Genomic DNA, 22,377 nt, shown 5'->3' on the forward strand with positions numbered 1-22,377 from the left:
ACAGAAGAAAAGTTGTGTAGCACACCACTGGAAAAGGAGAAAAATCACATTTGTTACAAGAATATCCCAAACCAAAAAACAGACATATTACATGTTCTGCTTTCTTGTGGGCTTTCATCTCTCCCCATGCTAGTGTAGCCTAGGATACAAACAAAACATAGATACTGTTAAAATAAACAAGAGTCAATAAAGTTATTTTAAAAAGTTGTAAGGGAGATAACAGACAAAGAACTGTAATGCATAAAAAGCATTGTACTTATCAAATACTGACAGGAGGATTCTAATATTCCAATGGTACAACAGAATAAAGTCATCTTAAAGCAGTTATATAAGGACATAGAGATGTAGTGTTATAAGGACATCTCACTACAGAGTCACAAATGTCAAATAAAAGTGTGTTGCAAAAAATGCTTCCTAAAAGTTAGCAGAGGTTGTGCACATGGCCAAGAGATTCCACACACGTACATACAACCCTTGTGCATTCCTACATAATATAACTTGGCGAGTGCCGACACACGAGGCATTGGCAAATAATTGGTGGCTCATAACAACAGAATTCTGAAACAAAATCTGGGAAAACTTTTCTAGGAAGCAGCTACATTTCAAATTAACTTCCGTTTCCTTTCAGAATTGAGGGCCTATCAAATGCGTGGAGCATCTGCACAATGTATATACTAGTTTTCCAAATTCAGTGTGCTGCTCTCATGCAAGGCTACTTCACCAGGGCTAAACATCTACACTGTTAATTTAAAATATGTTTGTATAAAGTATGATATATATTTTTCTGTTAGAAAAAAATAATTTTTAAACTTTACAGGTTCTTTGAGAGGAAAATAATATTATTATGATGCTGTCCTTCATTTGAAGAAGGTTGGTCATACCTCATCTATCACATTCATGTATTTTATTGACTCTATCCCTTTAAATTTGGCTTAATACCTTTACCACATACACCCAAGATGAATATTACTCAATGACCACAAATCAGTACACAAACAAGCATCTGAGTCCCTGCAAAGAAGGGCCTACTTCAAATGCATTCATGTACGTGTGTATGTTTTTATTAAAGACTGAAGTTGGAAGATTAGGATCAGTCAGTTGACTAAGGGATTTGATTCCTAAATTTGGATAGTCCTACAGTTTTGAAGAATAAAATCGTTAAAGGAGAGCACCACTTTTTTCTTTTAATTTTACCTGGATACTGATCTGCTTGTCTTGGAGAACCCTCTGCAGTTCCAAAAGACTTCCTTTCAAAGTTCTTAGCTTCATAGACAGCTGCTCGGCCTCATCCTTGGTATGAGTCTTTCCTTCCATGAGCAAGTTTTCACTGTGAACCGAGAGCTCTGACAAAGCTACCACCTTTTGCTCAATTTCCAACAACATGTTCTGAAGCAGTGAAAACAAGGAAGCAAATTCAAACATTTTATAATAGACAGCACCTTGTTTTATATGGGGCTGGTAGACCAAAATCTAGTTGAGTTTTGGGAGCAAAAGAATATAATGGCGATGTTATCCGCTGGTAATCCATCTGCTATTTTCAGCCTGAGAAGTTTAGTTTTCTTGTATTCAATTAGGAAATGTTCAATTGCCTAATAAACATCTCTGCAATGATACTGTTCAGAACTGGCTATACAAAACCCTGTGTTTCAAGCGTAGCATCCGCACACAAATAATGTCATTAGAAAAACTATGGATCCATTGCTAGTCTAATTTCTCTTGTGCCTATGTACGATCAGCTGAGCTGAAAACTGTCTCCAAAGGTTTCTGAATGACTCTAAACATAATCCTCTTTACGGATTGACCTGCATTAACAGACGTGCGTACTGTGTCCTTTACTGAACTAATACTGTGATGTGTAACTTTAAAAAAATGCAGCGCACATCATTATAAACTCATTGAATTAAAATAATTATAGCAATGCAAATTTGCAAAAGCATTTAATTTTTACACAAATGATGTTGTTTCACTATGCGTTTAACCCTTACAAAGGGGTTAAACAGATACATTTGTGCATATAGAGTGTGACTGGGCCTTACCTGAGCAGGAGATAGCCAGTGCTTAGTGGATAGGTAAATATGTAGCTCATAAGTGGAAATGCACTGTACAAGGGTGCATGAGTTTCAATAAGTTTTTAAAGGGGCGTGAAAACCAAAACATTTCTTTCATGATTCAGACAGAACATACATTTTTAAACAGCTTTCCGAGTTACTTCTATTATCAATTTTGCTTCATTCTCTTGATATCCTTTGTTGAAGGAGCAGCAATGTACTAATAGGAGCTAGCTGAATACATTGGTAATCCATTGTCAAGAGTCATATATTTCTAGCCACCTATCAGCAGCTAGCTCCCACCTCCTGAGCCTACCTAGGTATGCTTTTCAACAAAGGATACCAAGAGAACTTAGCAAATTGGATATAAGAACTAAATTGAAAAGTTGTATGCTGTATCTGATGAAGAAAAAAAATGGATTTCATATCTCTCTAAACCTTGTAAAGGTGGTAAAGGTGTTAAACAAATAATAATTGGTTTGAAAACAAAATTATGTCACCACAAAAGCATTTTATTTTTTAATTTTTCACATTTTCTTGTTTTATTCTTTTATTTTAATACTAATGTGTTGCACATAGTAGCTTTGTCAGTAAGAATATTCTGACCTATGAGTCTGACTTCTAAGCAAAAAATACCTTCTTTAGAAATAAAAGGCACTCAGTAATTCCTGACAAAAAAATTGACAGTTATAAGTTGAGGTCTAAACATTTTTTATATGCACAACCTTAGGAAAACGTAGTTCAAAGCTGTGTGCCGTTATATACAAAGGCACAAAAAAACATCACCGATGTAAGTCACATAGTGTGAAAGTTTTAGCAATATTCATTTTTTAACCCCTAAGGCCAAGCTACATACCCTGTACGTCGCTGATCTATTAATGGGTAAACCTTTTATGACCGGAGACGTACATGGTAAGTCGTGGTCGTTAAGGGGTTAAACATTTTTTGTATATAGTTTATTAAGAAATAACAACACGGTAAAACATTTGAAAAAATAATCTTAAAAATGTTTTTTTCATATGTTCTTCTTGAATATACAAGCATACAAACAAAGACAGCAATTGTAAATATGGCCTGCAAAGTTTGTGTTGCTTCTTTTTTTTATTGGAAGCCAATATAAATAATTTATTATGCCTTGTGAATCCAGATTTTGTATCATTAAGGGCCCATTGATCTAAACCTCGCAATTTCAGACGCGTTTTTTTCTCGCCGACCCTCGCAGGGGCTGCCCTGGTGAAATGATCGTAAAAAAGGGGCAGTCCCTGTGAGTGGAAGAATGTCTCCTATTGAAAGTAACGGAGCGCAATGGAAAGGGAACATTCGCACCATGGAGCGAAGTTAGCAGTGAGCAGGGGGCGCACTTTAAAAATTAAATCCTGCAGCCAATATAAATCACATTACGCTGCTTTCTGCGTATAGCATCTTACAATTGCCTATATTGTCGTATGCATGTGTTTGTCTATTAGGGTTATAAGTATTTTGAGAAAAGCTCACCACCTTTTAGTTGGCGAGAAAAAACTGAGATCCACAGTGCAAAAATCTTTACAGAATTACACGGGGATTAGAGAGACTATTTCATATACGCCCATGTTCAGCCCATTTTACGAACAAACAAGAATTACGATTTGTATTTTGTACATTTAAGTAAGAATTTATTCCTTTGTTATGCACATTGAGTGTACTTAAATTACGATTTACACTGTGCTAATTTAAATAAGATTTATTCATGTTTAATTTACATTAAAAATTTACATTTTTGATGAACAAGTTTGATGCACCTTAAAGGGACATGAAACCCAAAAAATGTCTTTCATTATTCAGATAGAGAATACAAATTTCAACAGCTTTCTAATTTACTTCTTTTATTTAATTTGTTTTATTCTCTTGGTTTCATTTGTTAAAGGAGCATCAATGCACCACTGGTTTCTAAATGAACACATGGGTGAGCCAATGGCAATCGGTATATATATGAAGCGACCAATCAGCAGCTATAACCTAGGTTCCCTGCTGCCCCTGAGCTTTCATAGATAAACTTTTTAGCAAAGAATAACAAGAGAATGAAGAAAATTAAATAATAGAAGTAAATTGGAAAGTTGTTTAAAATTGTATTCTCTATCTGAATCATGAAAAAAAAATATTTGGGCTTCATGTCCTTTTTAACAATACAATTTTTCCCTGCTTGTTTATGTGTGAATAATTAAATGATTTGTTTTGTATGATGTTTAAAAATACAAATTTTATTGTGCACTTATCATATAAAAATGCAGTTTGCATACCTTAGCAAGAGACACCCTGTTTTTAAAAGTGGTTTTAGATCATTCAACCAGGGAAAACATAATTTATGTAAGAACTTACCTGATAAATTCATTTCTTTCATATTAGCAAGAGTCCATGAGCTAGTGACGTATGGGATATACATTCCTACCAGGAGGGGCAAAGTTTCCCAAACCTCAAAATGCCTATAAATACACCCCTCACCACACCCACAAATCAGTTTAACGAATAGCCAAGAAGTGGGGTGATAAGAAAAAAGTGCGAAGCATAAATATAAGGAATTGGAATAATTGTGCTTTATACAATAAAATCATAACCACCACAAAAAAGGGTGGGCCTCATGGACTCTTGCTAATATGAAAGAAATTAATTTATCAGGTAAGTTCCCACACAAATTATGTTTTCTTTCATGTAATTAGCAAGAGTCCATGAGCTAGTGACGTATGGGATAATGACTACCCAAGATGTGGATCTTCCACGCAAGAGTCACTAGAGAGGGAGGGATAAAATAAAGACAGCCAATTCCGCTGAAAATAATCCACACCCAAACAAAGTTTAAAACTTATAATGAAAAAAACTGAAAATATAAGCAGAAGAATCAAACTGAAACAGCTGCCTGAAGTACTTTTCTACCAAAAACTGCTTCAGAAGAAGAAAACACATCAAAATGGTAGAATTTAGTAAAAGTATGCAAAGAAGACCAAGTTGCTGCTTTGCAAATCTGAACAACCAAAGCTTCATTCCTAAACGCCCAGGAAGTAGAAACTGACCTAGTAGAATGAGCTGTAATCCTTTGAGGCGGAGTTTTACCCGACTCGACATAAGCATGATGAATTAAAGATTTCAACCAAGATGCCAAGGAAATGGCAGAAGTCTTCTGACCTTTCCTAGAACCGGAAAAGATAACAAATAGACTAGAAGTCTTTTGAAAATTCTTAGTAGCTTCAACATAATATTTCAAAGCTCTAACTACATCCAAAGAAAGCAATGATTTCTCCTTAGAATTCTTAGGATTAGGACATAATGAAGGAACCACAATTTCTCTACTAATGTTGTTAGAATTCACAACCTTAGGTAAAAATTTAAAAGAAGTTCGCAACACCGCCTTATCCTGATGAAAAATCAGAAAAGGAGACTCACAAGAAAGAGCAGATAATTCAGAAACTCTTCTGGCAGAAGAGATGGCCAAAAGGAACAAAACTTTTCAAGAAAGTAATTTAATGACCAAAGAATGCATAGGTTCAAACGGAGGAGCTTGAAGAGCCCCCAGAACCAAATTCAAACTCCAAGGAGGAGAAATTGACTTAATGACAGGTTTTATACGAACCAAAGCTTGTACAAAACAATGAATATCAGGAAGATTAACAATCTTTCTGTGAAAAGAACAGAAAGAGCAGAGATTTGTCTTTTCAAGGAACTTGCAGACAAACCTTTATCCAAACCATCCTGAAGAAACTGTAAAATTCTCGGAATTCTAAAAGAATGCCAGGAAAAATGATGAGAAAGACACCAAGAAATATAAGTCTTCCAGACTCTATAATATATCTCCCTAGATACGGATTTACGAGCCTGTAACATAGTAAAAATCACAGAGTCAGAGAAACCTCTTTGACTAAGAATCAAGCGTTCAATCTCCATACCTTTAAATTTAAGGATTTGAGATCCTGATGGAAAAAAAGGACCTTGTGACAGAAGGTCTGGTCTTAACGGAAGAGTCCACGGTTGGCAAGAGGCCATCCGGACAGGATCCGCATACCAAAAACCTGTGAGGCCATGCTGGAGCCACCAGCAGAACAAATGAGCATTCCTTCAGAATCTTGGAGATTACTCTTGGAAAAAGAACTAGAGGCGGAAAGATATAGGCAGGATGATACTTCCAAGGAAGTGACAACGCATCCACTGCTTCCGCTTGAGGATCCCTGGATCTGGACAGATACCTGGGAAGTTTCTTGTTTAGATGAGAAGCCATCAGATCTATTTCTGGAAGACCCCATATTTGAACAATCTGAAGAAATACCTCTGGGAGAAGAGACCATTCGCCCGGATGAAACGTGTGGCGACTGAGATAATCCGCTTCCCAATTGTCTATACCTGGGATATGAACCGCAGAAACTAGACAGGAGCTGGATTCCGCCCATACCAGAATTCGAGATACTTCCTTCATAGCCAGAGGACTGTGAGTCCCTCCTTGATGATTGATGTATGCCACAGTTGTGACATTGTCTGTCTGAAAACAAATGAACGATTCTCTCTTTAGAAGAGGCCAAGACTGAAGAGCTCTGAAAATTGCACGGAGTTCCAAAATATTGATCGGTAATCTCACCTCCTGAGATTCCCAAACCCCTTGTGCTGTCAGAGACCCCCACACAGCTCCCTAACCTGTAGGACTTGCATCTGTTGAAATTACAGTCCAGGTCGGAAGAACAAAAGAAGCCCCCTGAACTAAACGATGGTGATCTGTCCACCACGTCATTGAGTGTCGTACAATCGGTTTTAAAGATATTAATTGAGATATCTTTGTGTAATCCCTGCACCACTGGTTCAGCATACAGAGCTGAAGAGGCCACATGTGAAAACGAGCAAAGGGGATCGCGTCCGATGCCGCAGTCATAAGACCTAGAATTTCCATGCATAAGGCTACCGAAGGGAAAGATTGTGACTGAAGGTTTCGACAAGCTGATATCAACTTTAGACGTCTCATGTCTATCAAAGATAGAGTTATGGATACTGAATCTATCTGAAAACCTAAAAAGGTTACCTAAGTCTGAGGAATCAATGAACTTTTTGGTAAATTGATCCTCCAACCATGATGTTGAAGAAACAACACAAATCGATTCGAATGAGATTCTGCTAAATGTGAAGACTGAGCAAGTACCAAGATATCGTCCAAATAAGGAATACCACAATACCCTGTTCTCTGATTACAGACAGAAGGGCACCGAGAACCTTTGTAAAAATTCTTGGAGCTGTAGCTAGGCCAAACGGCAGAGCCACAAACTGGTAATGCTTGTCTAGGAAAGAGAATCTCAGAAACTGATAGTGATCTGGATGAATCGGAATATGCAGATATGCATCCTGTAAATCTATAGTAGACATATAATGCCCTTGTTGAACAAAAGGCAGGATAGTCCTTACAGTTACCTTTTTGAATGTTGGTATCCTTACATAACAATTCAATATTTTTAGATCCAGAACTGGTCTGAAGGAATTTTCCTTCTTTGGTACAATGAAGAGATTTGAATAAAACCCCAGTCCCTGTTCCAGAACTGGAACTGGCAAAATTACTCCAGTCAACTCTAGATCTGAAACACATTTCAGAAATGCTTGAGCCTTCGCTGGGTTTACTGGGACACGGGAAAGAAAAAAATCTCTTAGCAGGAGGCCTTATCTTGAAGCCAATTCTGTACCCTTCTGAAACAATGTTCTGAATCCAAAGATTGTGAACGGAATTGATCCAAATTTCTTTAGAAAAAAAACGTAATCTGCCCCCTACCAGCTGAGCTGGAATGAGGGCCGCACCTTCATGTGGACTTAGGAGCTGGCTTTGATTTTCTAAAAGGCTTGGATTTATTCCAGACTGGAGATGGTTTCCAAACTGATACCGCTCCTGAGGATGAAGGATCAGGTTTTTGTTCCTTGTTGTGACGAAAGGAACGAAAACGATTATTACCCTGGAAAGAAAGGGAAAGCAGAGTAGACTTAGAAGACATATCAGCATTCCAAGTCTTAAGCCATAAAGCTCTTCTAGCTAAAATAGCTAGAGACATATACCTGACATCAACTCTAATGATATCAAAAATGGCATTACAAATAAAATTATTAGCATGATGAAGAATAAAAATGCTATGAGAATTATGATCTGTTACTTGTTGCGCTAAAGCTTCTAACCAAAAGATGAAGCTGCAGCAACATCCGCTAAAGATATAGCAGGTCTAAGAAGATTACCTGAACACAAGTAAGCTTTTCTTAGAAAGGATTCAATTTTCCTATCTAAAGGATCCTTAAGGAAGTACCATCTGCCGTAGGAATAGTAGAACGCTAAACAAGAGTAGAGACAGCCCCATCAACTTTAAGGATTTTGTCCCAAAACTCTAATCTGTCAGATGGCACAGGATATAATTGCTTAAAACGTTTAGAAGGAGTAAATGAATTACCCAAATTATTCCATTCCCTGGAAATTACTTCAGAAATAGCACTAGGGACAGGAAAAAACTTCTGGAATAACTACAGGAGATTTAAAAACCTTATCTAAACGTTTAGATTTAGTAACAAGAGGACCAGAATCCTCAATTTCTAATGCAATTAGGACTTCTTGAAGTAAAGAACGAATACATTTCATTTTAAATAAATATGAAGATTTATCAGCATCAACCTCTGAGACAGAATCATCTGAACCAGAAGAACCATTATCAGAATCAGAATGATGATGTTCATTTAAAAATTCATCTGAAAAATGAGAAGTTTTAAAAGACTTTTTACGTTTACTAGAAGGAGGAATAACAGACATAGCCTTCTTAATGGATTAGAAACAAAATCTCTTATGTTATCAGGAACACTCTGAGTATTAGATGTTGACAGAACAGCAACAGGTAATGTAACAGTACTAAAGGAAATATTATCTGCATTAACAGTTTGTCATGACAAAACAGTAAAAACAACAGCTGGAGGAACAGATACCATAAGTTTACAGTAGATACACTTAGCTTTGGTAGCTCCAGCCCCAGGCAGCGATTTTCCAGAAGTATCTTCTGACTCAGTTTCAACGTGGGACATCTTGCAATATGTAATAGAAAAAACAACATATAAAGCAAAATTGATCAAATTCCTTAAATGACAGTTTCAGGAATGGGAAAAAAAAAAAAAATGCCAGTGAACAAGCTTCTAGCAACCAGAAGCAATAAAAAATGAGACTTAAATAATGTGGAGACAATAGTGACGCCCATATTTTTTTAGCGCCAAAAATGACGCCCACATTATTTGGCGCCTAAATGCTTTTGGCGCCAAAAATGACGCCACATCCGGAACGCCGACACTTTTGGCGCAAAAGAACGTCAAAAATGACGCAACTTCCGGCGACACGTATGACGCCGGAAACAGAAAAAAAAATGTTTGCGCCAAGAATGACGCAATAAAATTAAGCATTTTCAGCCCCCGCGAGCCTAACAGCCCACAGGGAAAAAGTCAAATTTTTAAGGTAAGAAAAAAATTGATTTATTCATATGCATTATCCCAAATATGAAACTGACTGTCTGAAATAAGGAATGTTGAACATCCTGAGTCAAGGCAAATAAATGTTTGAATACATATATTTAGAACTTTATAAAAAAGTGCCCAACCATAGCTTAGAGTGTCACAGAAAATAAGATATACTTACCCCAGGACACTCATCTACATGTTGTAGAAAGCCAAACCAGTACTGAAACGAAAATCAGCAGAGGTAATGGTATATAAATAAGAGTATATCGTCGATCTGAAAAGGGAGGTAAGAGATGAATCTCTACGACCGATAACAGAGAACCTATGAAATAGACCCCGTAGAAGGAGATCATTTAATTCAAATAGGCAATACTCTCCTCACATCCCTCTGACATTCACTGCACGCTGAGAGGAAAACCGGGCTCCAACCTGCTGCGGAGCGCATATCAACGTAGAATCAAGCACAAACTTACTTCACCACCTCCATAGGAGGCAAAGTTTGTAAAACTGATTTGTGGGTGTGGTGAGGGGTGTATTTATAGGCATTTTGAGGTTTGGGAAACTTTGCCCCTCCTGGTAGGAATGTATATCCCATACGTCACTAGCTCATGGACTCTTGCTAATTACATGAAAGAAATAGAAGTATTGGCGAGTATTCTTTAATAATCTCACCAGACCAGAGAGCTTTAGATCATTCTGCCCTAAATATGGGATTTAAGGTCTTATGCTATTATTCTTATGCTATTTATATATTAAGGAGACAAAACTAAATAGAGAAACAGAGCAAGATTGTAATACTCAACTGAGAAAGCTCCCCACTTGTACCAAACATTTTCAACAGTGAAAACATTTTGACAACATATATTTGCTAAGGTTCATCACCAAACTGTATAATAATACAGGCAACACTGGTACATAAATACTAACAAATTATAAAATAGCAATGACATTGAAACATTGAAAAAAGATTTCTATTGATAAAGATTTCATAAAAAAGTACAGTTGTACATAAATCAGGCTTGATCTTACTTGTTTCAGAATTAATCCTTATTCAATCATCACACTCAACATTACTAGTTGCTAGTGCGTGAACAACCAACCAATCACATGTCTATCTGCACACTAAGACAGTATGTACTTAGACAGTAGTCAGCTGAAGTCTAATTAAATGCAAAGCTTTGTAATGGGATTATTTTTATGATCTACTCATATTGTAATGTGCTGGCACCATTTATTCAGGCTCATTATTGTAGTGTAACATATAATTGTGTAAAACACTGTGAACCATTTTAACTTTTTTTCGGAATTCAGCATTTGTTTGCCAAACAAATGTCGATTATTGGTGCTGGCAACAGCATTTGGTTCTTTTCGGTTTAACACACAAACATCTGGATTTGCACAGATCTTTGTGTAATGCACTTTCACACCGATATATCTGGCACCGAAAATAACCGGATGCCTGCGCCTATATTCCAAAATAAATGCCCATTCCTACTTGAGACTGTATTATCTCTATAACGTACAGGGATACAGGGAAATGGCACATCAGTTAAAAGATTTCACTGTAGCTCCCAATCTTTTGGGCACAGCTGCACAGGTATGTTGTCTTACTCTTAAATGGATATTCTGTTCAAAATTTAAATGCACATAGATGATTTACATATTTATATAGAATGTACAATATACATGTATTGGCAAAAATGCATTTAGTAAATGTTATCACTGTTTTTGTGTTAGCATTTTTCTCTGCACGTGCATGTGAAGCATAGCTAAATATTTTTAGTGCACCTCTATTTTAAATACTGCAGCTGCTCAGAGGGCCAGTGGGGCTTGTACCATGTTAGCAATTAACAAATTGTCATTACCAGATGGTACAAGCACCTTAGGCTATCTGAGCAAGTGCTGTGTTTAAAATGCTGGTGCATGGTGCATTATTAAATACGCACAGCTATAGCTTTTATTTGAAGCAATTTTGCTAATACATGTATATTATAAAAATCAATGTGGATTCCAATTTTGTCTGTAATGTCTCTTTAAACCTGCAGTGTTTTTACCTGGCAATCAATAAGTTGTGCTTCCATGTCCATTGGCTCTTCAAAAGCAAGTAAAACTCTTTCCAACGTGGCTCTGGTTTGCAAAAGCCAATCATCAAGTTCATCAGCTTCACTGCGGTATCTCTGCAAAGCCTGCTCGTGGCGCTGCTCTTCCAACTGTTCATTTAGTTTCTCCTATGTATATTATAACCAGATTAGTGTGTGGTTTTTAGTTGTTGTTTTAATAATAAAGAAAAGAAAATCGTTTTTCTAGCGTAAGCATCTGTATTTGGGAAAAGCTTATTCTATTATGATCTCTTAATAGGCATGATTTAAATGATGAACGTGCACATGTTTAAAGGTTTCTGGTTGCAGGAAAGTTGAACATAAATAGACACTATGAAAAAGGCATTTTCTTTTTTTTAAAAGACAATATATAAAATCATAGATAATATTTTTTAAATGAGAAATAAGTGATCTAAAATATGCATGGACGGCTTTAATATACAGCCCATTTTACATCTAGCAATATATAGGCCGCACAACGTTTAGTTCTTCACATTTTATTTCTCTTTGCATCAATGTGCATGAATATAATGTGAACTGCAGGAAAACTCTTCCATAATCAAAATCCAAAGATGCTAACAATAAAACATAATTTATGCTTACCTGATAAATTTATTTCTCTTGTAGTGTATCCAGTCCACGGATCATCCATTACTTACTTATGGGATATTAACTCCTCCCCAACAGGAAGTGCAAGAGGATTCACCCAGCAGAGCTGCTATATAGCTCCTCCCCTAACTGCCATTACCAGTCATTCGACCGAAAACATGCAGAGAAAGGAAAACCATAGGGTGCAGTGGTGACTGTAGTTTAATGGAAAAATTACCTGCCTTAAAGTGACAGGGCGGGCCGTGGACTGGATACACTACAAGAGAAATAAATTTATCAGGTAAGCATAAATTATGTTTTCTCTTGTTAAGTGTATCCAGTCCACGGATCATCCATTACTTATGGGATACCAATACCAAAGCTAAAGTACACGGATGACGGGAGGGACAGGCAGGCTCTTTATACGGAAGGAACCACTGCCTGAAGAACCTTTCTCCCAAAAACAGCCTCCGAAGAAGCAAAAGTGTCAAATTTGTAAAATTTGGAAAAAGTATGAAGAGAAGACCAAGTTGCAGCCTTGCAAATCTGTTCAACAGAAGCCTCATTCTTAAAGGCCCAAGTGGAAGCCCCAGCTCTAGTAGAATGTGCTGTAATTCTTTCAGGAGGCTGCTGTCCAGCAGTCTCATAGGCTAACCGTATTATGCTACGAAGCCAAAAGGAGAGAGAGGTAACCGAAGCTTTTTGACCTCTCCTCTGACCAGAATAAACGACAAACAGGGAAGACGTTTGTCGAAAATCCTTAGTTGCCTGTAGATAAAATTTCAGGGCACGGACTACATCTAGATTGTGTAGCAGACGTTCCTTTTTCGAAGAAGGATTAGGACACAAAGATGGAACCACAATCTCTTGATTGATATTCCTGTTAGTGACCACCTTAGGTAGGAACCCAGGTTTAGTACGCAGAACTACCTTGTCTGAATGAAAAATCAGATAAGGAGAATCACAATGTAAGGCAGATAACTCAGAGACTCTTCGAGCCGAGGAAATCGCCATTAAAAACAGTACTTTCCAAGATAACAACTTGATATCAATGGAATGAAGGGGTTCAAACGGAACCCCCTGTAAAACATTAAGAACTAAGTTCAAACTCCATGGTGGAGCAACAGTTTTAAACACAGGCTTGATCCTAGCTAAAGCCTGACAAAAAGCTTGAACGTCCGGAACTTCTGACAGACGTTTGTGTAAAAGAATGGACAGAGCTGAAATCTGTCCCTTTAAGGAACTAGCGGATAAACCCTTTTCTAAACCTTCTTGTAGAAAAGACAATATCCTCGGAATCCTAACCTTACTCCATGAGTAACTCTTGGATTCGCACCAATATAAGTATTTGCGCCATATCTTATGGTAAATCTTTCTGGTAACAGGCTTCCTAGCCTGTATTAAGGTATCAATAACTGACTCAGAAAAACCACGTTTTGATAAAATCAAGCGTTCAATTTCCAAGCAGTCAGCTTCAGAGAAATTAGATTTTGATGTTTGAAGGGACCCTGGATCAGAAGGTCCTGTTTCAGAGGTAGCGACCAAGGTGGACAGGATGACATGTCCACTAGATCTGCATACCAAGTCCTGCGTGGCCATGCAGGCGCTATTAGAATCACTGATGCTCTCTCCTGTTTGATTCTGGCAATCAATCGAGGAAGCATCGGGAAGGGTGGAAACACATAAGCCATCCCGAAGGTCCAAGGTGCTGTCAAAGCATCTATCAGAACCGCTCCCGGATCCCTGGATCTGGACCCGTAACGAGGAAGCTTGGCATTCTGTCGAGACGCCATGAGATCTATCTCTGGTTTGCCCCAACGTCGAAGTATTTGGGCAAAGACCTCCGGATGAAGTTCCCACTCCCCCGGATGAAAAGTCTGACGACTTAAGAAATCCGCCTCCCAGTTCTCCACTCCCGGGATGTGGATTGCTGACAGGTGGCAAGAGTGAGACTCTGCCCAGCGAATTATCTTTGATACTTCCATCATTGCTAGGGAGCTTCTTGTCCCTCCCTGATGGTTGATGTAAGCTACAGTCGTGATGTTGTCCGACTGAAACCTGATGAACCCCCGAGTTGTTAACTGGGGCCAAGCCAGAAGGGCATTGAGAACTGCTCTCAATTCCAGAATGTTTATTGGTAGGAGACTCTCCTCCTGATTCCATTGTCCCTGAGCCTTCAGAGAATTCCAGACAGCGCCCCAACCTAGTAGGCTGGCGTCTGTTGTTACAATTGTCCAGTCCGGCCTGCTGAATGGCATCCCCCTGGACAGATGTGGCCGAGAAAGCCACCATAGAAGAGAATTTCTGGTCTCTTGATCCAGATTCAGAGTAGGGGACAAGTCTGAGTAATCCCCATTCCACTGACTTAGCATGCACAATTGCAGCGGTCTGAGATGTAGGCGTGCAAAGGGTACTATGTCCATTGCTGCTACCATTAAGCCGATCACCTCCATGCATTGAGCTACTGACGGCTGTTGAATGGAATGAAGGACACGGCATGCATTTTGAAGCTTTGTTAACCTGTCTTCTGTCAGGTAAATCTTCATTTCTACAGAATCTATAAGAGTGGAAAGAGAGAACTCTTCTTTTCGTTCACCTTCCATCCATGCGACCTTAGAAATGCCAGTACTAACTCTGTATGAGACTTGGCAGTTTGAAAGCTTGAAGCTTGTATCAGAATGTCGTCTAGGTACGGAGCTACCGCAATTCCTCGCGGTCTTAGTACCGCCAGAAGAGCACCCAGAACCTTTGTGAAGATTCTCGGAGCCGTAGCCAATCCGAATGGAAGAGCTACAAACTGGTAATGCCTGTCTAGAAAGGCAAACCTTAGATACCGGTAATGATCTTTGTGAATCGGTATGTGAAGGTAAGCATCCTTTAAATCCACTGTGGTCATGTACTGACCCTTTTGGATCATGGGTAAAATTGTCCGAATAGTCTCCATTTTGAACGATGGAACTCTTAGGAATTTGTTTAGGATCTTTAAATCCAGGATTGGCCTGAAAGTTCCCTCTTTTTTGGGAACCACAAACAGATTTGAGTAAAACCCTTGTCCCTGTTCCGACCGTGGAACTGGATGGATTACTCCCATTAATAAAAGCTCTTGTACGCAGCGTAGAAATGCCTCTTTCTTTATTTGGTTTGTTGACAACCTTGACAGATGAAATCTCTCTCTTGGGGGAGAGTATTTGAAGTCCAGAAGGTATCCCTGAGATATTATCTCTAGCGCCCAGAAATCCTGGACATCTCTTGCCCAAGCCTGGGCGAAGAGAGAAAGTCTGCCCCCCACTAGATCCGTTCCCGGATCGGGGGCCCTCAATTCATGCTGTTTTAGGGGCACCAGCAGGTTTCCTGGCCTGCTTGCCCTTGTTCCAGGACTGGTTAGGTCTCCAGCCTTGTCTGTAGCGAGCAACAGATCCTTCTTGTTTTGGAGCAGAGGAAGTTGATGCTGCTCCTGCTTTGAAATTCCGAAAGGAACGAAAATTAGATTGTCTAGCCTTAGGTTTGGCTCTGTCTTGAGGCAGGGCATGGCCTTTACCTCCTGTAATGTCAGCGATAATTTCTTTCAATCCGGGCCCGAATAAGGTCTGCCCTTTGAAAGGTATATTAAGAAATTTAGACTTAGAAGTAACGTCAGCTGACCAGGATTTTAGCCACAGTGCTCTGCGCGCCTGAATGGCGAATCCGGAATTCTTAGCCGTAAGCTTAGTTAAATGTACTACGGCATCTGAAATAAATGAGTTAGCTAACTTAAGAGCTTTAAGCCTGTGTGTAATCTCATCTAATGGAGCTGATTCAAGTGTCCCTTCCAGAGACTCAAACCAAAATGCTGCTGCAGCCGTGACAGGCGCAATGCATGCAAGGGGTTGCAATATAAAACCTTGTTGAACAAACATTTTCTTAAGGTAACCCTCTAACTTTTTATCCATTGGATCTGAAAAGGCACAGCTATCCTCCACCGGGATAGTGGTACGCTTAGCTAAAGTAGAAACTGCTCCCTCCACCTTAGGGATCGTTTGCCATAAGTCCCGTGTGGTGGTGTCTATTGGAAACATCTTTCTAAATATCGGAGGGGGTGAGAACGGCACACCGGGTCTATCCCACTCCTTAGTAACAATTTCAGTAAGTCTCTTAGGTATAGGAAAAACGTCAGTACTCGACGGTACCGCAAAATATTTATCCAACCTACACATTTTTTCTGGTATTGCAACTGTGTTACAATCATTCAGAGCCGCTAACACCTCCCCTAGTAATACACGGAGGTTTTCCAGCTTAAATTTAAAATTTGAAATATCTGAATCCAATCTGTTTGGATCAGAACCGTCAGCCGCAGAATGAAGCTCTCCGTCCTCATGTTCTGCAAGTTGTGACGCAGTATCTGACATGGCCCTAACATTATCAGCGCACTCTGTTCTCACCCCAGAGTGATCACGCTTACCTCTTAGTTCTGGTAATTTAGCCAAAACTTCAGTCATAACAGTAGCCATATCCTGTAATGTGATTTGTAATGGCCGCCCAGATGTACTCGGCGCCACAATATCACGCACCCCCCGAGCGGGAGATGCAGGTACTGACACGTGAGGCGAGTTAGTCGGCATAACTCTCCCCTCGTTGTTTGGTGAAATGTGTTCAATTTGTACAGATTGACTTTTATTTAAAGTAGCATCAATACAGTTAGTACATAAATTTCTATTGGGCTCCACTTTGGCATTAGCACATATAGCACAGATGTCTTCCTCTGAATCAGACATGTTTAACACACTAGCAAATAAACTAGCAACTTGGAAATACTTTTCAAGTAATTTACTATAATATGAAAACGTACTGTGCCTATAAGAAGCACAGAAAGAGTTATGACAGTTGAAAGTTAATAAACTGAAAGGTTATAGTATCAAATCTTTGTAAAAAACACAATTTTAGCAAAGGCTTGTTCCCATTAGCGAAGGATAACTAACCCTGATAGCAGAAAAAAAAGTTACAGAAATAAACGTTTTTTATCACAGTCAACTACAATCTCACAGCTCTGCTGTGAATGATTACCTCCCTCAAAACAAGTTTTGAAGACCCCTGAGTTCTGTAGAGATGAACCGGATCATGCAGGAAATACAATGAGCTTCTGACTGAATTTTTTGACCTCCCCCTCACACACAACAGTGAGAGAGATCAGTAAACTGTCATAAATTAAATAAAACAACTGCCAAGTGGAAAAAATAATGCCCAAAACATTTTATTCACCCAGTACCTCAGAAAATGAAACGATTTTACATGCCAGCAAAAAACGTTTAACATAAATTAAGTGTTATTAAAGAGCCTGTTGCCAGTCCCTGCAAATTAGGCTAAAGTCTTATGCACACAGTATAATTCCAGTGAAGTGCCATTCCCCAGAATACTGAAGTGTAAAATATACATACATGACAGCCTGATACCAGTTGCTGCTACTGCATTTAAGGCTGAGTTTACATTATATCGGTATGGCAGAATTTTCTCATCAATTCCATTGTCAGAAAATAATAAGCTGCTACATACCTCTTTGCAGATTAATCTGCCCGCTGTCGCCTGATCTGAAGTTTACCTCTCCTCAGATGGCCGAGAAACAGCAATATGATCTTAACTACGCCGGCTAAAATCATAGTAAAAAACTCAGGTAGATTCTTCTTCAAATTCTACCAGAGAAGGAATAACACACTCCGGTGCTATTATAAAATAACAAACTTTTGATTGAAGGTATAAAACTAAATATAATCACCATAGTCCTCTCACACATCCTATCTAGTCGTTGGGTGCAAGAGAATGACTGGTAATGGCAGTTAGGGGAGGAGCTATATAGCAGCTCTGCTGGGTGAATCCTCTTGCACTTCCTGTTGGGGAGGAGTTAATATCCCATAAGTAAGTAATGGATGATCCGTGGACTGGATACACTTAACAAGAGAAACATAATTTAAGGTTCTTCCATCTCTCTATTGTTTTCTACTTATTCCAATTCCAGAAACCATTCTTTATCCTATCACCTAGATCCATGACAATTATTTATCATATTACCTAGATCTATGACAATTATTTATTGTGTCACATGAATCCTTGACAATTATTTATCTGATCAACTTGGAAGTATGGCTGTCATTTATCCATGAACATTATTTAGCCTATCACCTGGATCCAGGACTATTAGAATAGGAGCCGAACAATTTTGGGTTCAGCACCCTGGGTAGCACTTGCTGATTGGTGGCTATATTTAGCCACCAATCAACAAGTTTTACCCAGGTGCTGAACCAAAAATGGACTGGCTCCTAAGCATACCTTCCTGCTTTTCAAATAAAGATACCAAGAGAATGAAGAAAAATGATAATAGGAGCAAATTAGGTTTCATGGGTTTCATATCCCTTAAGTAAAACTGATATAAACAATTAGTAGGATTGATACAAAGGCAAGCTACTTACAAATATTACTACCCGCCAGAAAGCTTCTGGCCCACCTGTTATAATACTGGTATGTGTATTATATAGAATCCAGTGTTATAGCCCTTTATCCATGATCCCTTCTTACTGAAAAAAAAGTTGCCCTCTGGCCTCCACCACTATAATTAACTACCTACCAACAACCAAGCAATTGCAATTATCTATCGACCAGATACTAGCCCTGCTCAATTAATCCCAGCCATCACTGAACTGGCCCCCAACACGACCCACCTATTATGCTTGGATATTGTAGTGATGCAAATTAGGAATTCGATTTATACTGACATATGAAAATGATAACATTAATGTGCATGATATTATTGTCACTAAATTAGTAGGTAAACTGTAAACAGAAATAATCTACCCTGTTCTGACCATCCATTTGGTATAATTAAAATTATGCCTCAGGAGTCATCTTATCTGTGATAAATGGCTTGTGGCTCCTGAGTGGGACTTTACATATGGGTTTAACCACTTTGCGAGGGGTAAACACCGTAAAATCAAGTCTCTAATGAAAAAATTAAATGCTTTTATAAATGAGAGCATTCCTTTGACAATTATTTGCTGAGGCATCGCCCAGCAAAGTAAACTTACTCTTAAACATATAATACAGACAGGAATTTTTAGGCTTTACATAGATGTGTATCCATACATCGATTTAGCCATACCGTAGTTCATAAGGAACTAGTGTTAAATGTTACTGCATCTGTGATTTAATGTGTTATTATGGGTTTGGCACCAATAGAGCACTTTGCCTTTAAAAGAACAAATACAATTAAATAATACAAATCCCACAAACCTCCAGGAGTTGCCGTTTCCCCGAGGCTTTCATTTTTATGGTGGACATTCTCTCTGCTAAGACAGTGAGTGTTGACTGCAAAGCTAACTGGTCAGCAGCATCAGAGTCCAGAGATTCTGACACCAGTTCATCTGAAAAGGACACCTGCAACTTGCTGATCTCTTCCTGCAACATTAAAATCTCGTCCATCAACGCCTGGAAAATAGGAAAAAAAAAAAAAAAAAAAACACCAGCTGGTAAGTAATATATAATTATCGCTAGCACGACAGAGTCAGAGAATTGATCTGTATCTTCATAATTATTTATCAAATGAAGTTAAAATTTGACATACATGTTACAGCAAGTAAGCGCACACATAGGTTTGTATAGCAAGAACAAATATAACGCTTTTTTTTCTTACCTGGTGTTCAGCCATCTGACTCTCTGGGGTCTTGTTGGGCTCCAAACTTTCGTTCAGTATTACTTCTATGGCCTCCATTTTTGTGGAAACAGACTGGAGACAGTCTTGGTATCTTTGCTGTCGCTCTAGCGCTTCATATAAGGAGCGCTGTTTTTCACTAATCTAATTTACAAAAAAAAAGCAATAAAGAAAAGCAATGCTTCATGAAAGTCAAATGGAGATCTGGGCAAAACTTATGGTCTAATTAAATCCAACATGAATATAAAAGTATACTTAATTTCTTAGCAATTTTTTTAACAGAAAGAAACACAATTTGGCTCGTTATCATCCATTTATTCAAAAAATCTATTTAAAGGGACATGTAACCTAGGGATTTAAATAGAGATTGCAATTTTAAACAACTTTTAATTTACTCTTTAATATAAATCGAACTTTTTTTGAGACACCCTTACTGGCTTATGTGTGTTTTATTTGCACTCTGTTGTGGTACTAACATAAATAGCAGGTCAAAAACATCTGTTACACTCACAAAAGTTATTAAAAGACTACCAGCATTTATTTTAAAGGGACATACATGTCTCTACATTATTAATCAAAATAGTGAAAGTAAGAGTGCCTTTAACCTAGTATCTACAATCTGAATGAGTATATATGTAACACTGTCCTAGCCCTTAAAGGGACATAAAAACCCCCAAAAATATTTTTAGGATTCAGATAGAACTAATACTTTCCAATTTACTTCTATTATCACACTATCTTTGTTTTCATGTTATCCTTTGTTGAAAAGCAGAGAGGTAAGTTCAGGAGTGTGCATGTGTTTGCAGTAATATATGGCAGCAGTTTTTCAACAATGTTATACATCAGCAAGAGCACTAGATGGCAGCACTACTTCCTGTCATGTAGTACTGTAGACATGCACGGTACCAATCTATATATCTCATCAACAAAGAATAACATGAGAAAGAAGCAAATTTGATAATAGAAGTTTCCAATAGAAGTAAATTCGAAACTTTTTTTTTAAATTGTATTATCTATCTAACTCATGAAAGAAACATTTCAGGTTTCATGTCCCTTTAAGGACCAGATTGGCATGTATACAGGCTCTTAAAATCAGTTCCCTGCCTCGCTGTCTTTAACCTTTACAGCCCCCTGAGTCAAACACAGATGCCACTAAAACGTTGGTGATTAACATGGAAAATACCCCTGGTTATAAGGAGTCTTTTTAAAATAGTATACTTACTTTATACAAAAATCCTGCGTTCCACTTCTAGAAACACACAAGATACTACTGATGTTTTTCACTGCACTCTGCATGCTAGCCCCTGCGTGTTACGCCAATATTGGCTCTGAAATGGCTGCAGTGAGCTTGCAGCCAACCCTACAATTATTGCTCTATAACACACAGCAGCCCCCATTTGGAGCACGGTGAAAAACGCTTGATGCAGAAGTGACTTTGGAAATAATACTGTATAAGGCAAGTAAGCTATTCAAAATTACAAACACTTTCACAGAAAATCAAGAACATATCACAAACCCTAATCATCAATGCTGCCAACTAAACACTCTAGGCAAACCAAGAATGCTTGACTTGCAGAAATGAGCACTGAATTAATAAAATAGCATAACCTAAACTACCAAACGAGGGGCTGTTAACTTAAACGTTTACTTAGAATAAGCTAAAAAGACACCTGTGTATTTTTGGCATATAGGACACGTTTGACTATAAGGTGCACTAAATGTTTGTATAATATGAATGTAGAGTAAAACCATAATAATACATTTGGTACATAAGATGCTGTATGTTCTAAATGGTTTTTTTTTAGTTTATCCCAAAATAATGAAATTAAAATGATTAATGGACACCAACCCTTCAAATATATAATTTGCTGCATTTGCAGATCAATTTAATAACATTAAATGAAGGCCTTGTACTGATATTTTTTCTTGAATCAAAATAAAAATGAAAAACCCACCACATTCTTTAGCGTTTCCCATGAACGTTGAAGGTCATCCAGTTTGGCATTGGCTGCAGATTCCAGGCTTGGTTCATAGATCTCTTGGTGGGAAGATGTGCTTGGCTGGATCTTTGCAGCTTCTGTCTGCAATTGTTCAGCAGATAATGCTTGGTAATAAGCAATGTCCTAAGAGCATGAAGCACAACATAATACTTTCAACTGAAAACATGCCATAAGCATGCATGTCATGTACTTTAAGAAAAAGATGACTACCTTAAAGGGGCATGATACACAAATGTTGAAGCACTTAAAAGCTGACTTATCTTTGTAAAAAAGGAATATATTTTACTTGTCACAACCCATTGTAAAGAGAGTTTAAGCAGCCAATCAGGATGCTAGTCCCAGGACATGCAAATGAGTTTGCAAGCAGTCATATTATTTTCCTTTTCAGTTTAAGGAAGTTTATTATGAAATCTCACAAGAGTTCAGTGAAATCTCATGAAATCACAGCAAAGCAAAGCATGACCTCAGCACTGTTGATGCTGATTGGATATTGTTTTTTT

At 38.2% G+C, this 22,377-nt stretch overlaps 1 protein-coding gene across 1 annotated transcript in view; it reads right to left on the reverse strand.

The window, feature by feature from the left end:
* The window catches only part of SYNE1 (spectrin repeat containing nuclear envelope protein 1), a 780,519-nt gene that overhangs the window by 230,582 nt on the left and 527,560 nt on the right, over positions 1-22,377 (reverse strand). The window contains 6 exon segments of the mRNA XM_053711805.1: positions 92-139; positions 1,195-1,386; positions 11,573-11,746; positions 19,460-19,654; positions 19,860-20,021; positions 21,833-22,000. Coding sequence (XP_053567780.1) covers positions 92-139; positions 1,195-1,386; positions 11,573-11,746; positions 19,460-19,654; positions 19,860-20,021; positions 21,833-22,000 — 939 coding nt within the window.

Source organism: Bombina bombina, chromosome 4 (genome assembly GCF_027579735.1).
Source record: "Bombina bombina isolate aBomBom1 chromosome 4, aBomBom1.pri, whole genome shotgun sequence".
Classification (NCBI taxonomy): domain Eukaryota; kingdom Metazoa; phylum Chordata; class Amphibia; order Anura; family Bombinatoridae; genus Bombina; species Bombina bombina.